We start from the raw sequence: 19,608 nt of genomic DNA, 5'->3' as shown, positions 1-19,608 counted from the left end.
GAAAAACTTTCACCATCATTCACTCCATCACTGTCTTGCCAGAAGGGTGCTTTACACTACAGTTTTTAAACTGCAACATTAACACCCCTCCTTCAGAGTGCAGGCACTGTACTTCCCATCTCCAGGACTCAAGTCCGGCCTGCCGGTTTCCCTGAATCCCTTCATAAATGTTACTTTGCTCACACTTCAACAGCACGACCTTGATCATATCCTCACTAATTCTACATCTTTAGAGAGAGTGCAGATTCAGGGCCTCAGTTTATCCTCATAGGGAAGATTTCTGATACATGGGATCATCTTTGTCATCCTCCTCTGTACGTTTTCCAGAGCATTTATATCCATTCTCTAATATGGTGACCAGAACTGAGCAGCATAGACTAAGATTAATTCAAAACTCTATATTGTTACAGATTATGGAGCATATTGGTATTAAGGCTAAGTACAGTGGACCCTCGGTTAATGCCTTTAATCCATTCCAGAGAGCTAGCCTTTAACCGATTTAGCCTTCATCCAAATTAATTTTCTCCATAAGAAATAATGGAAATCCAATTAATCCATTCCAGACGCCCAAAAGGATTAAACAAAATAATTTTCTTTTACATGAAATATACATTTCCCTACACAGAAACGAATGGTACATGCAAAATAAACAATAATTAAATGTCACTTACAATTATTGTGGAGTTGTTGATGAGTGATGTGCCAGCAGTAGGGGAGATTCAAGTTTCCTGTTGTTTGAAGGGGAATCCCCTTCCATAAAGACTTTAGGTACCAAGTCCTTTGGAGGGGTTACCTCCCTTGTTGTTTCTTTAATGCCAGTAGGTCAAGCTTGAGAGTCACTGGGCCCCTGTTGCACAAAATATGTTTCCAGAAACTCTGTTTCTCATGCACCCTTAGGATTTCCCTAAAATGGGACACAAGAGTGTCATTGTACATGTTGCCAATATTGTTTGCAACAGCTGTGACAGGATAAAATTTATCCATAAATGCTTGCACCTTTGTAAACATTGTACACATTTCCTTAATCCTTGATGAAGACAACTTCCTCCGTCTCTCTTCCTTCTGCTCTGAAGCACTTTCCTGAGCTGTGATCTGTTGCTGATGCACCTCAAGCTCTTGCAAGTCTGCAGTGGTTAGTTTTTCATTGTCATTCTGCATCAACTCTACCACATCCTTTCCACAAACCTCCAACCCCAAGGACTTCCCCAATGACACAATAGCTTCCATTACTGGCATAGGCTCCTGAGGGTTAGACCTAAACCCTTCAAAATCCCTCTGTTGTACATATTCTGGCCACAGTTTCCTCCAAGCAGAGTTCAAAGTCCTGCAAGTCACTCCCTCCCAAGCCTTTCCTATAAGGTTTATGCAACGGTGGATACTGAAGTGATCTTTCCAAAACTCTCTTAGGGTCAATTCAGTGTCTGAGGTCACTTCAAAGCACTTTTGAATCACTGGTTTTGTGTAGAGTTTTTTTGAAGTTTGCAGTGACCTGCTGGTCCATGGGCTGGAAGAGAAGAGTTGTATTAGGAGGCAAAAACTTCACTTTAATGAAGCTAAACTCCCCTGCAATTTACTCTTGCAAGTCATGAGGATGAGCGGAGCATTGTCCATGACCAGGAGGCACTTGAGTGACAATTTCTTTACCAGGAGGTAATTTTTCACAGTGGGGCCAAACACTCCATAAAACCAGTCCATGAAAATTTCTCTAGTGACCTGTGCCTTAGTGTTTGATCTCCACATCACACACAAATTACCCATAATGGTATTGTTTTTCTTGAACACTCTGGGAGTTTCAGAGTGATACACCACTAAAGGCTTCACATTGCAATCACCAATAGCATTATTACACAACATTAATGTCAGCCTGTCTTTCATAGGCTTGTGTCCTGACAGTGCCTTTTCCTCCTGAGGAATGTAGGTCCTGTTTGACATTTTCTTCCAAAACAGGCCTTTTTTGTCACAATTAACCCTTTGACTGTCGAAGGGCCCAATCCTGAAGTGTCTCCTGGTGTCGCAAAATATTCGAAAAAAAAAAAAATTATTTTTTCTTAGGAAAATGTTAAGATTATTTTTCTGATTGTTTTAGTCCCCAAAAAAAAATTTTCCCATCAGTACTTACGGAGATATAGAGGCATGAAGTTTGCAGAAAATGAGCCGCATATGGCAACAGCGGCGACTGCCGCTCACCCCGTAAACTTTAGTTTACTTGTATTTGAAGGTTTGTTGTTTTTTTCACTATTTTATTTTTTCACATAACTTATGTGGCCTGTGAGACCAAAGTAAGGTGCAATGTACATATATACACTCGTTGTATACAACACAATGTACATATATACACTCGTTGTATACAACACAATAAGCACACAAACATAATTATCAATATATTGTTTACAAAATTTGTTTACAAAAACAAACAATACAAAAAATTGTTTATTACTATTGTTCTATAATATATATACCAATATACAGTCACTGAACATACTCCTAGAAGTTCTGCAGCTTGTGGAACTCTGTGAAACATGGTGTCATACACAGTGGTGTTTTACACTCCTACACATAAAACATGGTGTCATACACAGTGGTGTTTTACACTCTCACACATAAAACATGGTGTCATACACAGTGGTGTTTTACACTCTCACACATAAAACATGGTGTCATACACAGTGGTGTTTTACACTCCTCACACATAAAACATGGTGTCATACACAATGGTGTTTTACACTCTCACACATAAAATCAGTGTGTGTGCATTTTTGTTGAATTTTTTTTTTATGTGCAAAGACAAAACACCTCGTCTGAGCAGTTTTCTTCAAAGTATTAGCAGGCAGTTGTGTTATGTAGTTATCCTAGGTAAATGGTCGTGTGTCATCATTCCTTCCTAATTTCCTTCATTCCTTTCCTACCTGGAGGCTACCTGGAGGGCATTCCACCTCTCTTCCTACATTCCTTCATCTGTCCTTCATTACTTTTTTCCTTCCTTTCATCTAGTCCTTCCTTCATTCCTGCCTTCCCTTCTTGCTTCTGGTTTCTATAATATATATACACATATATAGTCACTAGATACTTTCATAAAACTCCTATTATCACCCTTCAGCAAGCTTGTCTTGTGTGCGAGTGTGTGGCTTATAATTGTTTTGAGTCGGGAGTCGGCAGCTGTCAAAATGACATATTGTCTCATTACTCACTCCCCCCTACCACCTGTCAAAACAATGGGGTCGGATGCTGCTTCCCCCTCCATTCTATCTAATTATCTTTCTCCCTCATTCTATCTCTTTCAATCTGTCTCTCTTTCTCTCTCTCTGTCTATCTCTGTCTCACAGGTACACATAAATACAACTATACATAGTGTAAATTACCTAGGATAACCCAAAAAATCCAGACAAAGTTCTATACTCTGCTTGAAGATGTGAGTAAAGGTGATGATGACAGTCTTGTGGCTCTCTCTGAGACAGAGCTAGACAGATAGACAGGGAGTTTGGCAGACAGACAAATAGACAGACAGACAAATGTTTGTTCGTCGTCATCTTCTTCTCCTCCTCCTCCTCCTCCTCCTCCTCCTCCTCCTCCTCCTCCTCCTTCTCCTCCTTCTCCTCCTCCTCCTTCTCCTCCTCCGACTCCTTCTTCTCCTTCTCCTCCTCCTCCTCCTCCTCCTCCTCCTCCTCCTCCTGGCTCTTGACAGATGGACAGCTGCCCCCCTCCCTCCACCCTCGTTTACCCTCATCAAAGGTCAGCTCTTATCAGATGTTATCTCCCCTTATCTTGTCACTGTCATGGGGTGAACTGTTTTCATGCCTCAAGGGAACATATTATTACATATTATTATTATTAGGTATTATTATTATTCTTATTCTTCTTCTTCTTCTTATTCCTCTTATTCTTCTTCTTCTTCCTCCTCCTTCCACCTTCCACCTTCCTCCTCCTCCCTCCCTCCTTCCTCCTCCTCCCTCCTTCTTCCTCCCTCCCTCCTTCCTCCTCCTCCCTCCCACCTCCTCCCTCCTTCTTCCTCCTCCCTCCTTCCTCCTCCCTCCTTCCTCCTCCCTCCTTCTTCCTCCTCCCTCCTCCTCCCTCCTTCCTCCTCCTCCCTCCTTCCTTCCTCTTCCTCCTTCCTTCCTCCTCCTCTTCTTCCTCCTCCTCTTCTTCCTCCTCCTCTTCTTCCTCCTCCTCTTCTTCCTCCTCCTCCTCCTCCTCCTCCTCCTCCTCCACCTCCTCCATTGCTTTTGGTCTCAAACTCCTCGAAATCATGAAATTGATCTTCATTGACACTTCCATCTGTGTTAGAGCATCACTTGGGAAGAGAAGAGTCCCAGATTTGCAGGGAAGTCACATATTTCTTACCGCTAGACATGCTGAAAAAGGACGACTGAAATGGTATTCCCACAATGCACCACTGGCTCCCCGATTTTTTTTATATGGTGCACACTGACCATGGAGACCCATTCTCTCACATGTGGGCCTACCAGCTTTCTCCTGCTTGATTTGAAGCCGCTAGAATTTATGCGTATAGATACGTCAAACACGGTATCTCCTATGACGTACATATACGACCGCGACAGTCAAAGGGTTAAACACTTGTTCAGGTTTTAAGCTTTCAGTCTCTATGTACTCCTTAAAGTCCTGTACATATTTTTCAGCCACTTCTTTGTCTGAACTGGCAGCCTCACCATGCCTTACCATACTGTGTATGCCACTACAATTCTTAAATCTCTCAAACCAGCATTTGCTGGGCTTAAATTCATCAGCAGCAGCACTATTTGGAGGCATTTTCTTAATTAGATCATCATGCATCTTCCTTGCCTTTTCAAATATTATTGACTGAGATATGCTATCCTCTGATAATTGTTTCTTGTTTATCGACACCAATAACAGTCTCTACACATCTTCGAGTATTTGCAATTTCCATTTTGTAATCACACTTGCACCTTTTGCAACAACAGCTTCCTTGATTGCCCTTTTGTTGTGCAAGATAGTAGTGATGGCTGAATGGGGCTTGTTGTATAACTTCTTCAACTCCGAGATATGCACTTCACTTTCGTACTTTTCTATTTTCTCCTTTTTCAATTCAATGGTACACCTCACCCTTTTTACCACAAGGTTGGCACCAGAAGCTTTCTTGGGGCCCAGGGTGGCTTATTTAGTGGTTACAATCACTAAAAACAGTGGAATAATATGAAATATATTGCAGATACACGTGGAATTGACCACATTGGCTTGTAAACAGTGGCATACTGGCTGGGAGACTGGGTGAATGGCCGGGCCCACTCACGGTGCCGAGCGGACATGTTCAGGATGAAAGCTCCTAACCAAGTTTTTAGGTGTTATCCGAGCCATTTTTTTATGCCAAAGTGAGGCGTTATCCGATTTTGGCACAATCCAATCCAGGCGTACGATCCGGGTGTTCACTGTAACTACATTACAGTTCGTAAAGTTAGCAATGTGAATGGTTTTGTTTTGGTACAATAATTAGTTTCTATTTTGGAGTATCACAGGCAAACTTATGACTAGTTAAGATTCATTAGGTAATAGTTGTACAGTGGACCCTTGACCATCAATATTAATCCATTCCAGAGAGCTTGTCCTTAGCCGAATTTATCATTAGCTGAATTAATTTTCCCCATGAGAAATAATGGAAATCAAATTAATCTGTTCCAGACAGCCAAAAGTATTAAAAAACTTTTTTTTTTCATGAAATATACATTTCCCTACAAAGAAAACAATGAGACATGAATAATAACTACTTAAATAAATGCTAATATTACACTTAGTTTTATTGAAGAGTATTGATGACTGATAAGACACTATTTTTCTTGAACACTCCGGGATTTCAGAGTGATACATGAGTAAAGGCTTCACCTTGCAATCCCTACTAGCATTACTACAAAGCTTGAGAGTTAGCTTGTCTTTCATAGGCTTGTGTCCTGGGACTGCCTTTTCCTCCTGAGTAATGTAGGTCCTGTTTGGCATTTTCTTCCAAAACAGGCCTGTTTTGTTACAATTAAACACTTGTTGGGGTTTTAATTTTTCAATGGAAATAAGTCACTCTGTCTGACTTTTTTGGGTTATCCTAGGTTCTCTACACATATGCTGCTATGTATGATAATTCTATGTAACTGTATTTGTGTATACCTGAATAAATTTACTTACTTACTTACTAGTATCTGTGTACTCCTTAAAGTCCTGCACATATTATTTAGCCATTTTTTTGTCAGAACTGGCACCCTCACAATGCCTTATCACACTGTGTATGCCACTATGATTCTTAAATCTCTCAAGCCAGCATTTGCTGGCCTTAAATTCACCAACAACAGCACTATTTGGAGGCATTTTCTTAATGAGATCTGCATGCAGCTGCCTTGCCTTTACACATATTATTGACTGAGAAACACTATCTCCTGATAATTGTTTCTCATTTATCCACACCAACAACAGTCTCTCCACATCTTTGAGTACAGTGGACCCCTGACCAATGAAGGCATTGTCTAACAATAAAATTGCCTAACAAAGCATTTTAGTGTAAAAATTTTGGCCCAACCAACAATGAAAAACTCAACTAACAACATTCATCCCGAACGTGTCCACGTGTCCGTCTGGCTTGAGTGCGCCTTACCTGCCCTGCCTTCAGTTAGTGTGCCAGTGTTTACAAGCCAGTACAGTCGCTTCCATGCATACATTTGGTACATTTTGTATTCCAGTGTTTTTAGTGCTTGTAACTGCTAAATAATGGGCCCAAAGAAAGCTTCTAGTGCCGACCCTGTGGTAAATAGGGTGAGAATTATAAGAGAAGTGAAGAAAGAGATAATCACAAATTATGAAAGTGGAGTGCATGTCTCCGAGCTGGCCAGGTTGTATAACAAACCCTAATCAACCATTGCTACTATTTTGGCCAACATAAAGGCAATCAAGGAAGCTGTGGTTGCGAAAGGTACAAGTATGTTTTTGAAACAGAGATCGCAAGTACTCGAAGATGTTGAGAAACTGAGGTTAGTGGGGAGGATGTGGAAGAGTTGGTGGAGGAGGATGATGAAGAACTAACCACTGATGAGCTGCAAGAGCATATGCAACAGCAAGAGGCCACAACTGAGGAAATTGCTTCAGTGGAGGGGAGAGAGAAATGGAGGAAGTTGTCGTCTTCAAAGATTAAGGAAATTTGTGCAAAGTGGGTTGACATCCAAACCTTTATTGATGAAAATCACCCTGATGCAGCTATTGCAAGCTGTGCTGGTGACTTTTACAATGACAATGTTGTGGCCCATTTTAGGAAAATCTTAAAGGAATGCAAGGTACAGAGCTCTATGGATAGAGTTTTGGTGCAACAGAGGTCCAGTGACTCTCAAGTTGTTCCCGGTGGCATTAAAACAAGTAGGGAAGTAACCCCGGAAAAGGAATTGGTAGCTAAAGTCTTTATGGAAGAGGATTCCCCTTCCACACAATAATACACCTCTATCTCCCCTCCTCCCTTCTCATAACTTATCACTACATCTTCAATAAAGGTAAGTGTCATTTATTCTTCATTTAGTACAATATTTATTGTGCATGTATCCTTCTTTTTCTGTGTAGGAAAATGTATATTTCATTTGAAATTGGATTTCCATTATTTCTTATGGAGAAAATTAATTCGACTAACGATAAATTCGCTTAAAGATAAGCTCATTGGAATGGATTTATATCATTGGTCGAAGGTCCATTGTATTTGTGACCTCTGTTTTGAATGCATACTTGCACCTTTCACAACAACAGCTTCCTTGATTGCCTTTTTTGTTGGTCAAGATAGTAGCGAAGGTTGAACGGAGTTTGTTATATAACCTTTCCAACTCTGAGATATGCACCACACTCTCATACTTTGCAGTCATCTCAGTCATCTCTTTATTTAAATCTATAGTTGACCTATTCCTTTTTACCACATGGTTGGCACTAGAAGCTTTCTTGGTGTCCAGCATGGCTTATTTAGCAGTTACAAGCACTAAAAATGCTGGAATAATACAAAATATATCACAGGTATGCGTGGAATCATCCTCACTGGCTTTGTAAACAATGGCACACTGGCTGGTACATGGAGTGAGTGGCTGGGACCACTCAGGCCATGTGGACACATTTGGGATGAAAGCCCTTAGCTGAGTTACTTGGCATTAGCTGAGGCATATTTTTATGCCAAAGTGAGCCATTAGCCGATTTTGGTGCTAGCCGATGCATCCTTTAGCCAAGAGTTCACTGTACCTCCAGCTCCCTATCTACTAACTCCCCTACTCTGTTTTTAACTGACAAATCCATTCGTTCCCTATGCTTAACTTGTTTATCTCACTCCATAATTTTTTTATTATTTTCATCAAAATTTCTTGACAGTGCCTCTCCCACTCTATCATTTGCTCTCCTTTTGCACTCTCTCACCACTCTCTTCACCTTTCTTTTACACTCCATGTACTCTAATCTTCTAATAACACTTCTGCTTTGTATAAACCTCTCAAGCTACCTTTTTCTCTTTTATCACACCCTTTACGTCATCATTCCACCAATCACTCCTCTTTCCTCCTGCACCCACCTTTCTATTGCCACAAACTTCTGCCCCATATTCTAATACTGCATTTTTTAAACTATTTCAATCTTCTTCAAACCCCCCACTACTCATACTTGCGCTAGCTCATCTTTACATTAATTCTTATGAGAAATATTTCGGTTTTCAGCCTTTTCAGATTTAGGCTACATTCTGGAACAGATTATGGCCAATTACCGAGGGTCAACTATAGATTTGCAATGACAACTGTCTTTTGTGTGAATTGCATTACAGAAAAACAAAGCCAAACAACTTTTCTTTTAACAATTAACCCTTTCAGGGCTGACAGGCCCTCTCAGAGATTTGCTCTAAGGGTCGGCCAAATTAAAAAAAAAAAAAAAAATTCTTATGAAAAGATAGAGAATCTTTTCCTGATCATAATTACACCAAAAGTATGAAATTTGATGCAAAACTTACAGAATTATGATCTCGCGAAGTTAGCAGTCTCGACGATGTTTACACATCTGCGATTTTGCCCACTTTGAGCCCTCTTTTCGGCCAATTCCAGTGTACTAGTCGACAAAAATCATAACTATTTCGCTAGAACTCTATTTTTTCTATCGAATGAGTACAAGAAACCACCCATTTACCGATTTCAACTATCCAATACAGTGGTCAGAATTTAGCAATTTTGCCAATTTCACACAAATTTTAAAAGATGCCAATTTCCGAATAGGGTCCAGAATAAACAAGAAAGACATTCATGGCACTAAAATAACATTTCCTCTGTTCATTATTCATGCCCCCAGGCCCCTCTTACATTCTTGTGCTTTCCACTTTGAATTTTTATTCTCACAAAGAAATAGAAGATTTACTGTTATGCAGACTACTGCATTAGTGTAGAAATGGTATAAATAATATCAGCGCACTTGTGAAAGAATATTAGACTCACCAGTTGATGTGTATTGGACGCATAGCATGATTTGTTTACTTTTGAACTTTGGTAAAAAACGAACATTTCTGCTACTTTGAGCTCAATTTCAAGATGCTTTTCATTGTAAAATCAGTCAAAATCATCTCAATTTCTGTAATATGTCTTTGTTTCTATAAAATGAGACCAAGAAAACTAGAATACAACAATAAATTCCATACGAAAATACAGCGCAAAGTTGCTGTTTTAAACCAAAAACACGCTCAAAGTTTTTTTTTCTCATTACGCACTGTGTGCTGCAGGATTTTTTTTATACTGCACACACTGACCACATAGACCCATTCTTTCATATGTAGGCCTACCAACTTTCTCTCATTAGATTTGAAGGCGCTAGAATTTAGGCATACTAGTATGTCAAAAACCCTGGTGCGTAAGCCATACTAGTACAGCCGAAACCTTGAAAGGGTTAAATTTTAGGATGGGCTGAAAAAAAAAATCTTGTTTGAGTGTTTGTAGTATGATTTTGAAAAAAAGACGAAAATGAATGCTATCTGTTATGACCTTATTATTGCATGGTGTATTGAACTTGGCCCAAAAAATGACCACTCATCTGCAACTGTGGTATAAATGCACCAGTGATATTTATGTTTTAGAATTTATTGATCTCAAGATGTAATTGTTTTTCAGTTTTTTAATTAATTTTAATGTTAGCACTTATGACATTAGATGTGTATAATGATGTTATTAACACTTCAAACATGAGGAAATACTTAGCCCAGCTATGATCAACTCTAAATTTACTGTATACAGCCCCTCCCCACTTAGCGACAAAGTTCCGTTTCTAGGACCGCGTCATTAAATGAATTCCTAGCTTAGTGAGGAGCATACTATAATGGTAGTGAGTTTGTGTCAATCATCTTTGATATTGTTTTAATGTCACCTTTGCACCATTTATAACATTTCTGGTATATTTTTAAATGTTTATACAGTAGTGTACTGTACATTGGTACCTCGAGATACGAACTTAATTTGTTCCAGAAGCTGTTTGACCACCGATACTGAATTAATTTGTTCCTGAAAGAAATAAAGTAAATTAGATTAGTCTGTTTCAGACCTCCAAAAATAGTTTCAAAAGCACTTACAAAAATACACTTAATATTTGTTCAAGTTGGGAGATGTTAATATGATGAGGTATCATTGTACATTGAAATAAAGAGAATAGAGGAAATCAGCTCTAATATACATAGGTATAAATACTGGTCAGGGAGCCCATCGTAAGTCCGAGGCATCAGTAAACAAGTACATTGCTAAGTGAGGAGAGGCTGTACAATATATATGTATTTTTTTACTATTTTGGTTTAACAAAATGTACAGGGAATACTTATTACAATTATTTCAGAGTGTGAAACTCCTCCTCAAATCATGGAAATTAATCTCATTTTTGACTATTGAGTTTTCCTGAGTTAAATATACATAGTGTGATTTGTGAGTGAATTTCACTGTTAGTATCATGAAATTGTAATAAATTTGGAATAAGTCATCTGAAAAAAAGACAGGAAACCTAAGTAACTTTCCACCATTAATGTACAAGAAAGGCAGCTCATGTGCCATTACCCTCAACTGCAACTCTGTTTAATTAACAAATCACTAGAATCCTCAACTTTTCCATCCATATTTAACCCTTAAACTGTCTAAGCATAGATCTACATTTTCACTACTAGTTCTCCGAATATTTTTTTTTTTTTTTAGAAACAAAGAGGACAATTTTCTGTGTGTAATAAGAAAAAAAATTAGTGCCGATACGTACCAAGATTCTCCATGGGGGAGTGGAACAGAATTCTTCCTCCATAAGCTATGCGTGTCATAAGAGGCGACTAAAATGCCAGGAGCAAGGGGCTAGTAACCCCTTCTCCTGTATATATTACTAAATTTAAAAGGAGAAACTTCTGTTTTTCTTTTTGGGCCACCCCACCTCAGTGGGATATGGCTGGTGCGTTGAAAGAGAGAAAGACTTACCAAGATATAAGGCAGCGAAGCTGGCAGTGGATGCTCACCTGACGGCAATGTGGAGTACAGCCACTTGCAGAAATGTTGCTGATATACCTTTTTTCTCTTTTTTTTTTAATTTGTGTAAATTTCATGTTCTGCTAATTACAATTTATAGTAATTCTTGTGATTTTATAGCCAATTTTTGTTCTGACACGACCTCCAGACCTCAGTATATGAGGTGAGTGCACTAGCAATAAAGATATGGAACACCATCAACTTAGGAAAAATGATGGCACATCACATTTGCTCCTGAGATATCACAAATTATTATGTTCTCTAGGCACCATGAGGGTAGACTTCTGTGCCAGCCTTCATTGGGTGTGGACATCTCTCTATCGCCTGAGTATCAGTGACAAATTTCCCCTGTTCTCACTGGGATGCTTGTCCTCATCTATTTAGCCCACTGGGCACTCTACAGGAGGGGCACCTGTTCATCGGCTTACTTTAGCCAGCTCCATTTTTTCCGCTCTGCGGGAAATTCTTTAATGGTCTTTGGTGGGAAGCCGGTTATTGTACTCAGGTGGGAGTGTTGGCGTCCCTCTCTGCTGGGGCTTGGCAAGGGTGTCCACTGGATCTAATTGGAAACTTCAAGTTTCTATCACTGTTTACAAAGGAACTTTTGTTTCTTTTTCTCTCATCGCCCAGCCTTTGGCAACGATTTTTTCTTGTACCATCGAGAAACTGGGCTCGATATGGTGTATGCTGTCAGTGGCCCTGATAAACCCAACAAAGAAAGAAAGAACACCATGAGGGTAATGCTGAAGCTGTGGTAAGAATGAATGGGAGAGTGTTGGTACCTGAGGATGAACTTGATATCCTTGGGGTGAAATTTGGCTCCAAACTATGAAAGAAACCACAGTGTAGATCTTGCAAAGTGGTTTGGAACCTTACTTAGATGTATCTTTTATCTACTGAACAGTAGAGGTTGCATAAGTATATTCACATGTTGAGTATGCGCCACTTTCTCGGATTTCCTGCTCCCCATCATATCTGAGACTTCTCAACAGAATGGAGAACAGAGCAAAATAACTCATCTCTCTCCTGGACAGATCTGTCATTTCAGTAGAATCTTCAATACCAGAGAGATGTGGGTGGCCTTACTGTTACGTACAAGGCTAATATTGTCAAAGTACCACACTTGGCTCCACTCTGCAGACAGCAGGAAATGAGCTTCTACATAACAAGACAGTCAGCAAGGAGCAATTACACTGTAGCTTTCTCCAGAACATCACTTCATCTGAGATAATTTATTCATAGGATTACTTGAGTCTAGAATATGTTTGTACAGCATTATGACATCAACACAATAGTCAGTTGGACAAATAAAATCACTGACCCACAGTTAACTACAACTCTATCCTGTTCTGTATGTGTTTCATAACAATAAAAAGGGTTTAAAATAAGTTGATATAGGTAACAGCTCTTAACTTGTAAATAAAGTTAGGAACTCTTAACTTAACCTTGTAAAACTCTGTCTAAAGTTAAAAGAAAAGAGATCTCTAAGCATGATTGTATTAGTTTCTTCTTTGTATGTCTGGTCATGTAACCAATACAGCACACCAAGTCTGGTTTTATGTTGTGTTTATGTTATATGTAGTAGTTAATATAAAGTTTTAGCAATATATATACCTCCAGTATGTTGTATATGGTGGCTAATATGAAGAAGTTTGACAATATATACCTCCAGTATGTATGTTGTATATGGTAGTAATATGAAGAAGTTTGGCAATTCTTTTAACTTTCAAGATTGTCTATAAAATTCAATATGAACACTTCATTGATGAGTAACTTAATAGAATTCAATTCTACTGGCATAAAATCTAACCTGTTTAAATTCAATCCTATTAGTGTAAAATCTACCTTAATTTTTATTTTCTACAGGATAACGACAAACCAGAGGAGTGTAAAGTGTGCTTTAACAATTATGATGAAGAACTTCGACGACCACGCAATCTGCCGTGTGGTCACACATTCTGCTCACAGTGTATTGAAGATACAATTAAGAACTCTCAGCTCACCTGCCCCAGCTGCCGTGCTGAGCACAGTGCCACAGATGCTACTCAGTTCCCGATCATCTATGCTATGGAGGCTTTTATAAAGAAACTCAGAAGTATCCAGGTTACATCAATGGGAACAGTGTCAACAAAATGTGGTCAAGACCGCACAAGAGGCATCAGCAAGAAGTTACGGTCTTTGGTACATGAACACAAGAGCAGTATCAGTAACCTTATAAGTGAGTGTGAAGAAGAACTGTCCCAGCTGAGCAAGTACCAGAGGCAGGTGAGGGACTGGAAGATCCAGCATCACCAACTGCAGGACAGACTCTATGATCTGCTGGAGCAGAACAAGGCAGCAATAGAGCTCCTGGAACAGGAGGATACCAGTGTCCTGACTATGACAACAGAAGGTGAGGCAGGAAAGAAGCAGCTGCAGATCATGCTGGAGAACCTCAACACAGTCAATACTGCACAGGAGGTCGTCACAACCATTGATGAGGCTGATCAGTACAATGTGGAGGTTGAAGATTGGATACAGAAGTGTCAGGAACTCTTCCCAGATGTCAACACTGTCTACACCTCAGTAAAGGTATGATGACACAAATATTATTGAACTTTCTAAACAATTTCTTAATTCATTTTTATATATTGATTCTGTTCTGTAAATATATACAACATCAAGAGCAATATTCAGTTATCTATTATTAAATATATTAATCTTTCTTTTTTAACTGTAAATCTCCAAACGTATATATACGTTCTTACTGCTAGCTCCTCAAATGTATATTATATACGTTTTATTTTTCCTGCCTCGTAATTTGGCACGATTGGCCTGAGATGCCTGGTCAGCATAGAATGGGTCTTAACACTCAGTGTGCACCATATTAAAAAAATCTGGGACCACTTAGTACCTCGTGTGAGCATCAGTTAAAATAAGCACCAGCTAGAGTAAACAGTGCGGCAAACACCAAGGATTCACTGATGTAATGTCATGTTAACACTCCCCATTTAAGAGGAAAGTGATGTTGACCCCAAGTTTAGGATCTGTCTATCTGTTTCTGTCTATCTGTCTTGGCCTATCTCTTCTTATGTCTCTCTCACAGGTACACATAAATACAATTATACTTAGTGTAAATTACCTAGGATAACCTAAAAAAATCCAGAGTTCTATACTGTGCTTGTAGATATAATGCATAAGAATACCTGTTGGTTCACAATGGCTCTCTCTGAGACAGAGAGACAGAAAGAGAGACAAGCATAGAGAGAGACAAGACTTTGAGACATAAGCAGAGACAGAGATGCCGACGCTCATCCAATGTCATCCCTTATCTCATCTTATCTCTGCACCCTCACAGGTGCCCATCAAATGTCTTCCCTTATCTTATCACTGCCCTCCAGATGCTTGTCAGTGACATCATGCTTCAAGGGAACTTCTTCTTCCCTCTTCTTCCTTCTTCTTCCTTCTTCCTCCTCCTCATTTCTTCTTTCTTCTTCTTCTTCTATACTCCAGTGTATCCAAAACATTGCTTGGGCAAATAAATACTTTGTATATATTCCTAGACAACAGTAAATGACCAAGGCAGGTGTAAATGTCCACCTGTCAATGTGTTTGTGACAATTTGAGTAAAATTTCAGTACCTAATATTAGTGCCACAACATAGATTGGTTATGAAATGGCAAGAACTACTATAAATTGTAATTATCAGAGCATAAAAAATATATAAAATATAAAAATTATTAAAAAAAAAAGGTATATCGGCAACACTTGTGCAAGTGGCAGGAGTTGATGCTGCCTCATATTTCAGTAAGTACTGACCCAATTTGTTTTATTTCAATCCTATGACACTTAGAAAAATTTTCTCTCTACTTCAGTAAAAAAATTATTTTTCAAAATATTCGGGGCACTGGGCGAGAGAACGTATATATATGTTTGACCATTTAGGGGTTAAATGCACTGGCCATATCCCACTGAAGGAGGGTGACCCAAAAAGAAAAACAAAACTTTCTTCATAAATTTAGTAATGTATACAGGAGAAGGGCTTATTAGCTCCATGCTTCCAGTATTTTAGAACAAATACTAGTAAGAAAAGAGAAGAAAACCCAGAGGAGTGTGTATTTGTATGCTTGTACATGCATGTGTAGTGTGACCTAAGTGTAAGAAGTAGTAGTAAGATGTACCTGAAATCTTGCATGTTTATGATACAGTAAAAAGACACCAGCAATCCTACCATCATGTAAAACAATTACAGGCTTCTGTTTTACACTCACTTGGCACGACGGTAGTACCTCCCTGGATGGTTCCTGTCTACCAACCTACCACCTAGGAAATATATTAATATATTCAGTAAACACTTTGCGTACATGTATTTGTTTTAAATTGTCTTTGGCAAGCAGATTATAAATGTTTCCACATAGAAGGAGACTAAAATACTGGCAACAAGGAGCTGCTTACAACCATTACTATGTCAATACAAAACAAAAATATATTGATCTTGGGATGAGGGTCTCCACCTCCTTTTATTTGTTGTGAGGGACACCACTCAGAAATAATTAGGTTATATCCCTTTTGAAGTGATTTACGGTCAGCAAGTACAGGTCTTTGTAGATGAATGGTTCAGAGAACCGACATGTTGATAAATTAGACACATGTGCAACTCTTGGGTATCTTTTTTGAGGAAACGTTTCGCCACACAGTGGCTTCATCAGTCCATACAAAGGAGAATCTTGAAGAACAGGAGGAGAATGAGGTAATCAGTCCCTCAACCTTGAGTTGATGTGTTCAGTCCATCAATCTTGAATAGAATACGGCATATGAGCGGAGAAGCAGCTTATAAACCGTATGGCAGGAGAGGTGCAGCAGTCATAGGTGGTGTCACATTTGTTCAATGTGGAAGTAGGTCGTGCCCAAGAATTAGGCGAGCGAAGAATACATTTAGCATTGAATGGAAGTATGATGGTAGGGATAACTCAGTAACAGTCCCAGATTTTTGCTTAGCAGATTACGATGGGCTTAGAGAACACTTATCATCTGTTGACGGGTAACGAAGAGAGCTATCAATATGACAGTTTTCTGAACATTATACATGCAGCTCAAAGAACGTTTATCCCATATAAAGAAATTAGATCAAATAGAAATGACCCAAAATGGATGAATAATAGGCTCAAATATCTACTAGGGCATAAGAAAGGAATTTATAGGAGTATCAAAAGAGGTGAGGGTCATCTTATGAATCAGTTAAGAGGGACATTAAAAAGGGGATAACAAAAACTAAAAGGGACTATGAAATTAAAGTTGCTGGGGATTCTAAAACTAACCCAAAAAGTTTTTTTCCAGGTCTATAGAACAAAAGTTAGAGATAAGATAGGTCCACTTAAAAATAACTATGGGCATCTTACTGACAAAGAGAATGAAATGTGCTCGATAAAGCTTGATAAAGCTCCTGGAGAGTGAAACGTTGCCACAATAAATGTCACATTAGTTGCACTTGTGTCCTTTTACTTTACATAATTTATCTTCTTCTAGCAAACTATAAAAATTAATTACTGGAATATTGTTAGTGTCTTCCTGTGTAAAAACTGAGAGAAAATAATTATTTAAAATCGAGCACATTTCATTCTCTTTGTCAGTAAGACGCCCATAGTTAATTTTAAGTGGACCTATCTTATCTCTAACTTTTGTTCTATAGACCTGGAAAAAACTTTTTGGGTTAGTTTTAGAATCCCTAGCAACTTTAATTTCATAGTCTCTTTTAGGTTTTCTTATCCCCTTTTTTATGTCCCTCTTAATGTCAATATACTGATTCATAAGATGACCCTCACCTCTTTTGATACGCCTGTAAATTCCTTTCTTATGCCCTAGTAGATATTTGAGCCTATTATTCATCCATTTTGGGTCATTTCTATTTGATCTAATTTCTTTATATGGGATAAACGTTCTTTGAGCTGCATGTATTGTGTTCAGAAAACTGTCATATTGATATCTCACTTCGTTACCCCAGTCAACAGATGATAAGTGTTCTCTAAGCCCATCGTAATCTGCTAAGCGAAAATCTGGGACTGTTACTGAGTTATCCCTACCATCATACTTCCATTCAATGCTAAATGTATTCTTCGCTCGCCTAATTCTTGGGCACGACCTACTTCCACATTGAACAAATGTGACACCACCTATGACTGCTGCACCTCTCCTGCCATACGGTTTATAAGCTGCTACTCCGCTCATATGCCGTATTCTATTCAAGATTGATGCACTGAACACATCGACTCAAGGTTGAGGGACTGATTACCTCATTCTCCTCCTGTTCTTCAAGTTTCTCCTACGTATGGACTGATAAAGCCACTGTGTGGCGAAACGTTTCCTCAATAAAGATACCCAAGAGTTGCACATGTGTCTAATTTATCAAGTACAGGTCTATTGACTGTTCTTAATAAACATTGTCGAGTAAAAAACAAACATTTTAACTTTATTTTAATTCTGGAATAATAATTAGATTTTGTAATATAAAAAACAGTTCTGGGTGAAGGAAAAAAAAATTGTTGAGGTTCAGTTATTTCAGAAAATATGGAGCAAGATAGTACAATGTAGAGTGGAAGGTACAGGTGATATTGTAGGATGGTTGAAGGAATGTACAGGTGATATCCTAGGATGGTTGAAGGAAGGTACAGGTGATATCCTAGGATGGTTGAAGGAAGGTACAGGTGATATCCTAGGATGGTTGAAGGAAGGTACAGGTGATATCCTGGAGTTTACCTGGAGAGAGTTCCGGGGGTCAACGCCCCCGCGGCCCGGTCTGAGACCAGGCCTTCTGGTGGATCAGAGCCTGATCAACCAGGCTGTTGCTGCTGGCTGCACGCAAACCAACATACGAGCCACAGCCCGGCTGATCCGGAACTGACTTTAGGTGCTTGTCCAGTGCCAGCTTGAAGACTGCCAGGGGTCTGTTGGTAATCCCCCTTATGTGTGCTGGGAGGCAGTTGAACAGTCTCGGGCCCCTGACACTTATTGTATGGTCTCTTAACGTGCTAATGACACCCCTGCTTTTCATTGGGGGGATGGTGCATCGTCTGCCAAGTCTTTTGCTTTCGTAATGAGTGATTTTCGTGTGCAAGTTCGGTACTAGTCCCTCTAAGACTTTCCAGGTGTATATAATCATGTATCTCTCCCTCCTGCGTTCCAGGGAATACAGGTTTAGGAACCTCAAGCGCTCCCAATAATTGAGGTGTTTTATCTCCGTTATGCGCGCCGTGAAAGTTCTCTGTACATTTTCTAGGTCGGCAATTTCACCTGCCTTGAAAGGTGCTGTTAGTGTGCAGCAATATTCCAGCCTAGATAGAACAAGTGACCTGAAGAGTGTCATCATGGGCTTGGCCTCCCTAGTTTTGAAGGTTCTCATTATCCATCCTGTCATTTTTCTAGCAGATGCGATTGATACAATGTTATGGTCCTTGAAGGTGAGATCCTCCGACATGATCACTCCCAGGTCTTTGACGTTGGTGTTTCGCTCTATTTTGTGGCCAGAATTTGTTTTGTACTCTGATGAAGATTTAATTTCCTCATGTTTACCATATCTGAGTACAGTGGACCCCCGCATAACGATGGCATCGCATAGCGATTTTTCCGCATAACGATTACTTTTATCGCAAAATTTTTGCCCCGCATACCGATTAAAAACCCGCATACCGATTTTCGTCCGAGACGCGTCCAATGTGCCCTCATATGTGCCGGCCGTCCCATTGTTTACCAGCCAGCCTCCGCGGTAACATCCAAGCATACACTCGGAATATTTCGTATTATTACAGTGTTTTCGGTGCTGTTTGTGGAAAATAAGTGACCATGGGCCCCAAGAAAGCTTCTAGTGCCAACCCTGTGGTAAAAAGGGTGGGAATTAGTATGGAAATTAAGAAAGATTTTGAAGGGTTTGGGGCTAACCCTGAGAAGCCTATGCCAGTTGTGGAATCCATTGTGCCTACTTCAAAGATTAAGGAAATGTGTGCAGAGTGGGTTGAACTGCAAACCTTTATAGATGAAAATCACCCTGACACAGCTGTTGCAAGCCGTGCTTGTGACTATTTCAATGACAATGTTATGGCCCATTTTAGGAAAGTCTTGAAGGAACGGGAGGTACAGAGCTCTATGGACAGAT

At 39.4% G+C, this 19,608-nt stretch overlaps 1 protein-coding gene across 1 annotated transcript in view; it reads left to right on the top strand.

Annotated features, from left to right (window-relative positions):
* The window catches only part of LOC128697319 (uncharacterized), a 188,479-nt gene that overhangs the window by 62,934 nt on the left and 105,937 nt on the right, over nucleotides 1-19,608 (top strand). The window contains exon 3 of the mRNA XM_070104219.1: nucleotides 13,350-14,054. Within this exon, the coding sequence (XP_069960320.1) occupies nucleotides 13,350-14,054 (705 nt within the window). The remainder of the gene's footprint in view (nucleotides 1-13,349; nucleotides 14,055-19,608) is intronic.

Source organism: Cherax quadricarinatus, chromosome 89, assembly GCF_038502225.1.
Source record: "Cherax quadricarinatus isolate ZL_2023a chromosome 89, ASM3850222v1, whole genome shotgun sequence".
NCBI lineage: Eukaryota > Metazoa > Arthropoda > Malacostraca > Decapoda > Parastacidae > Cherax > Cherax quadricarinatus.
The sequence above is the reverse complement of the archived record's forward strand: the minus strand, read 5'-3'. Positions and strand labels throughout refer to the sequence as shown.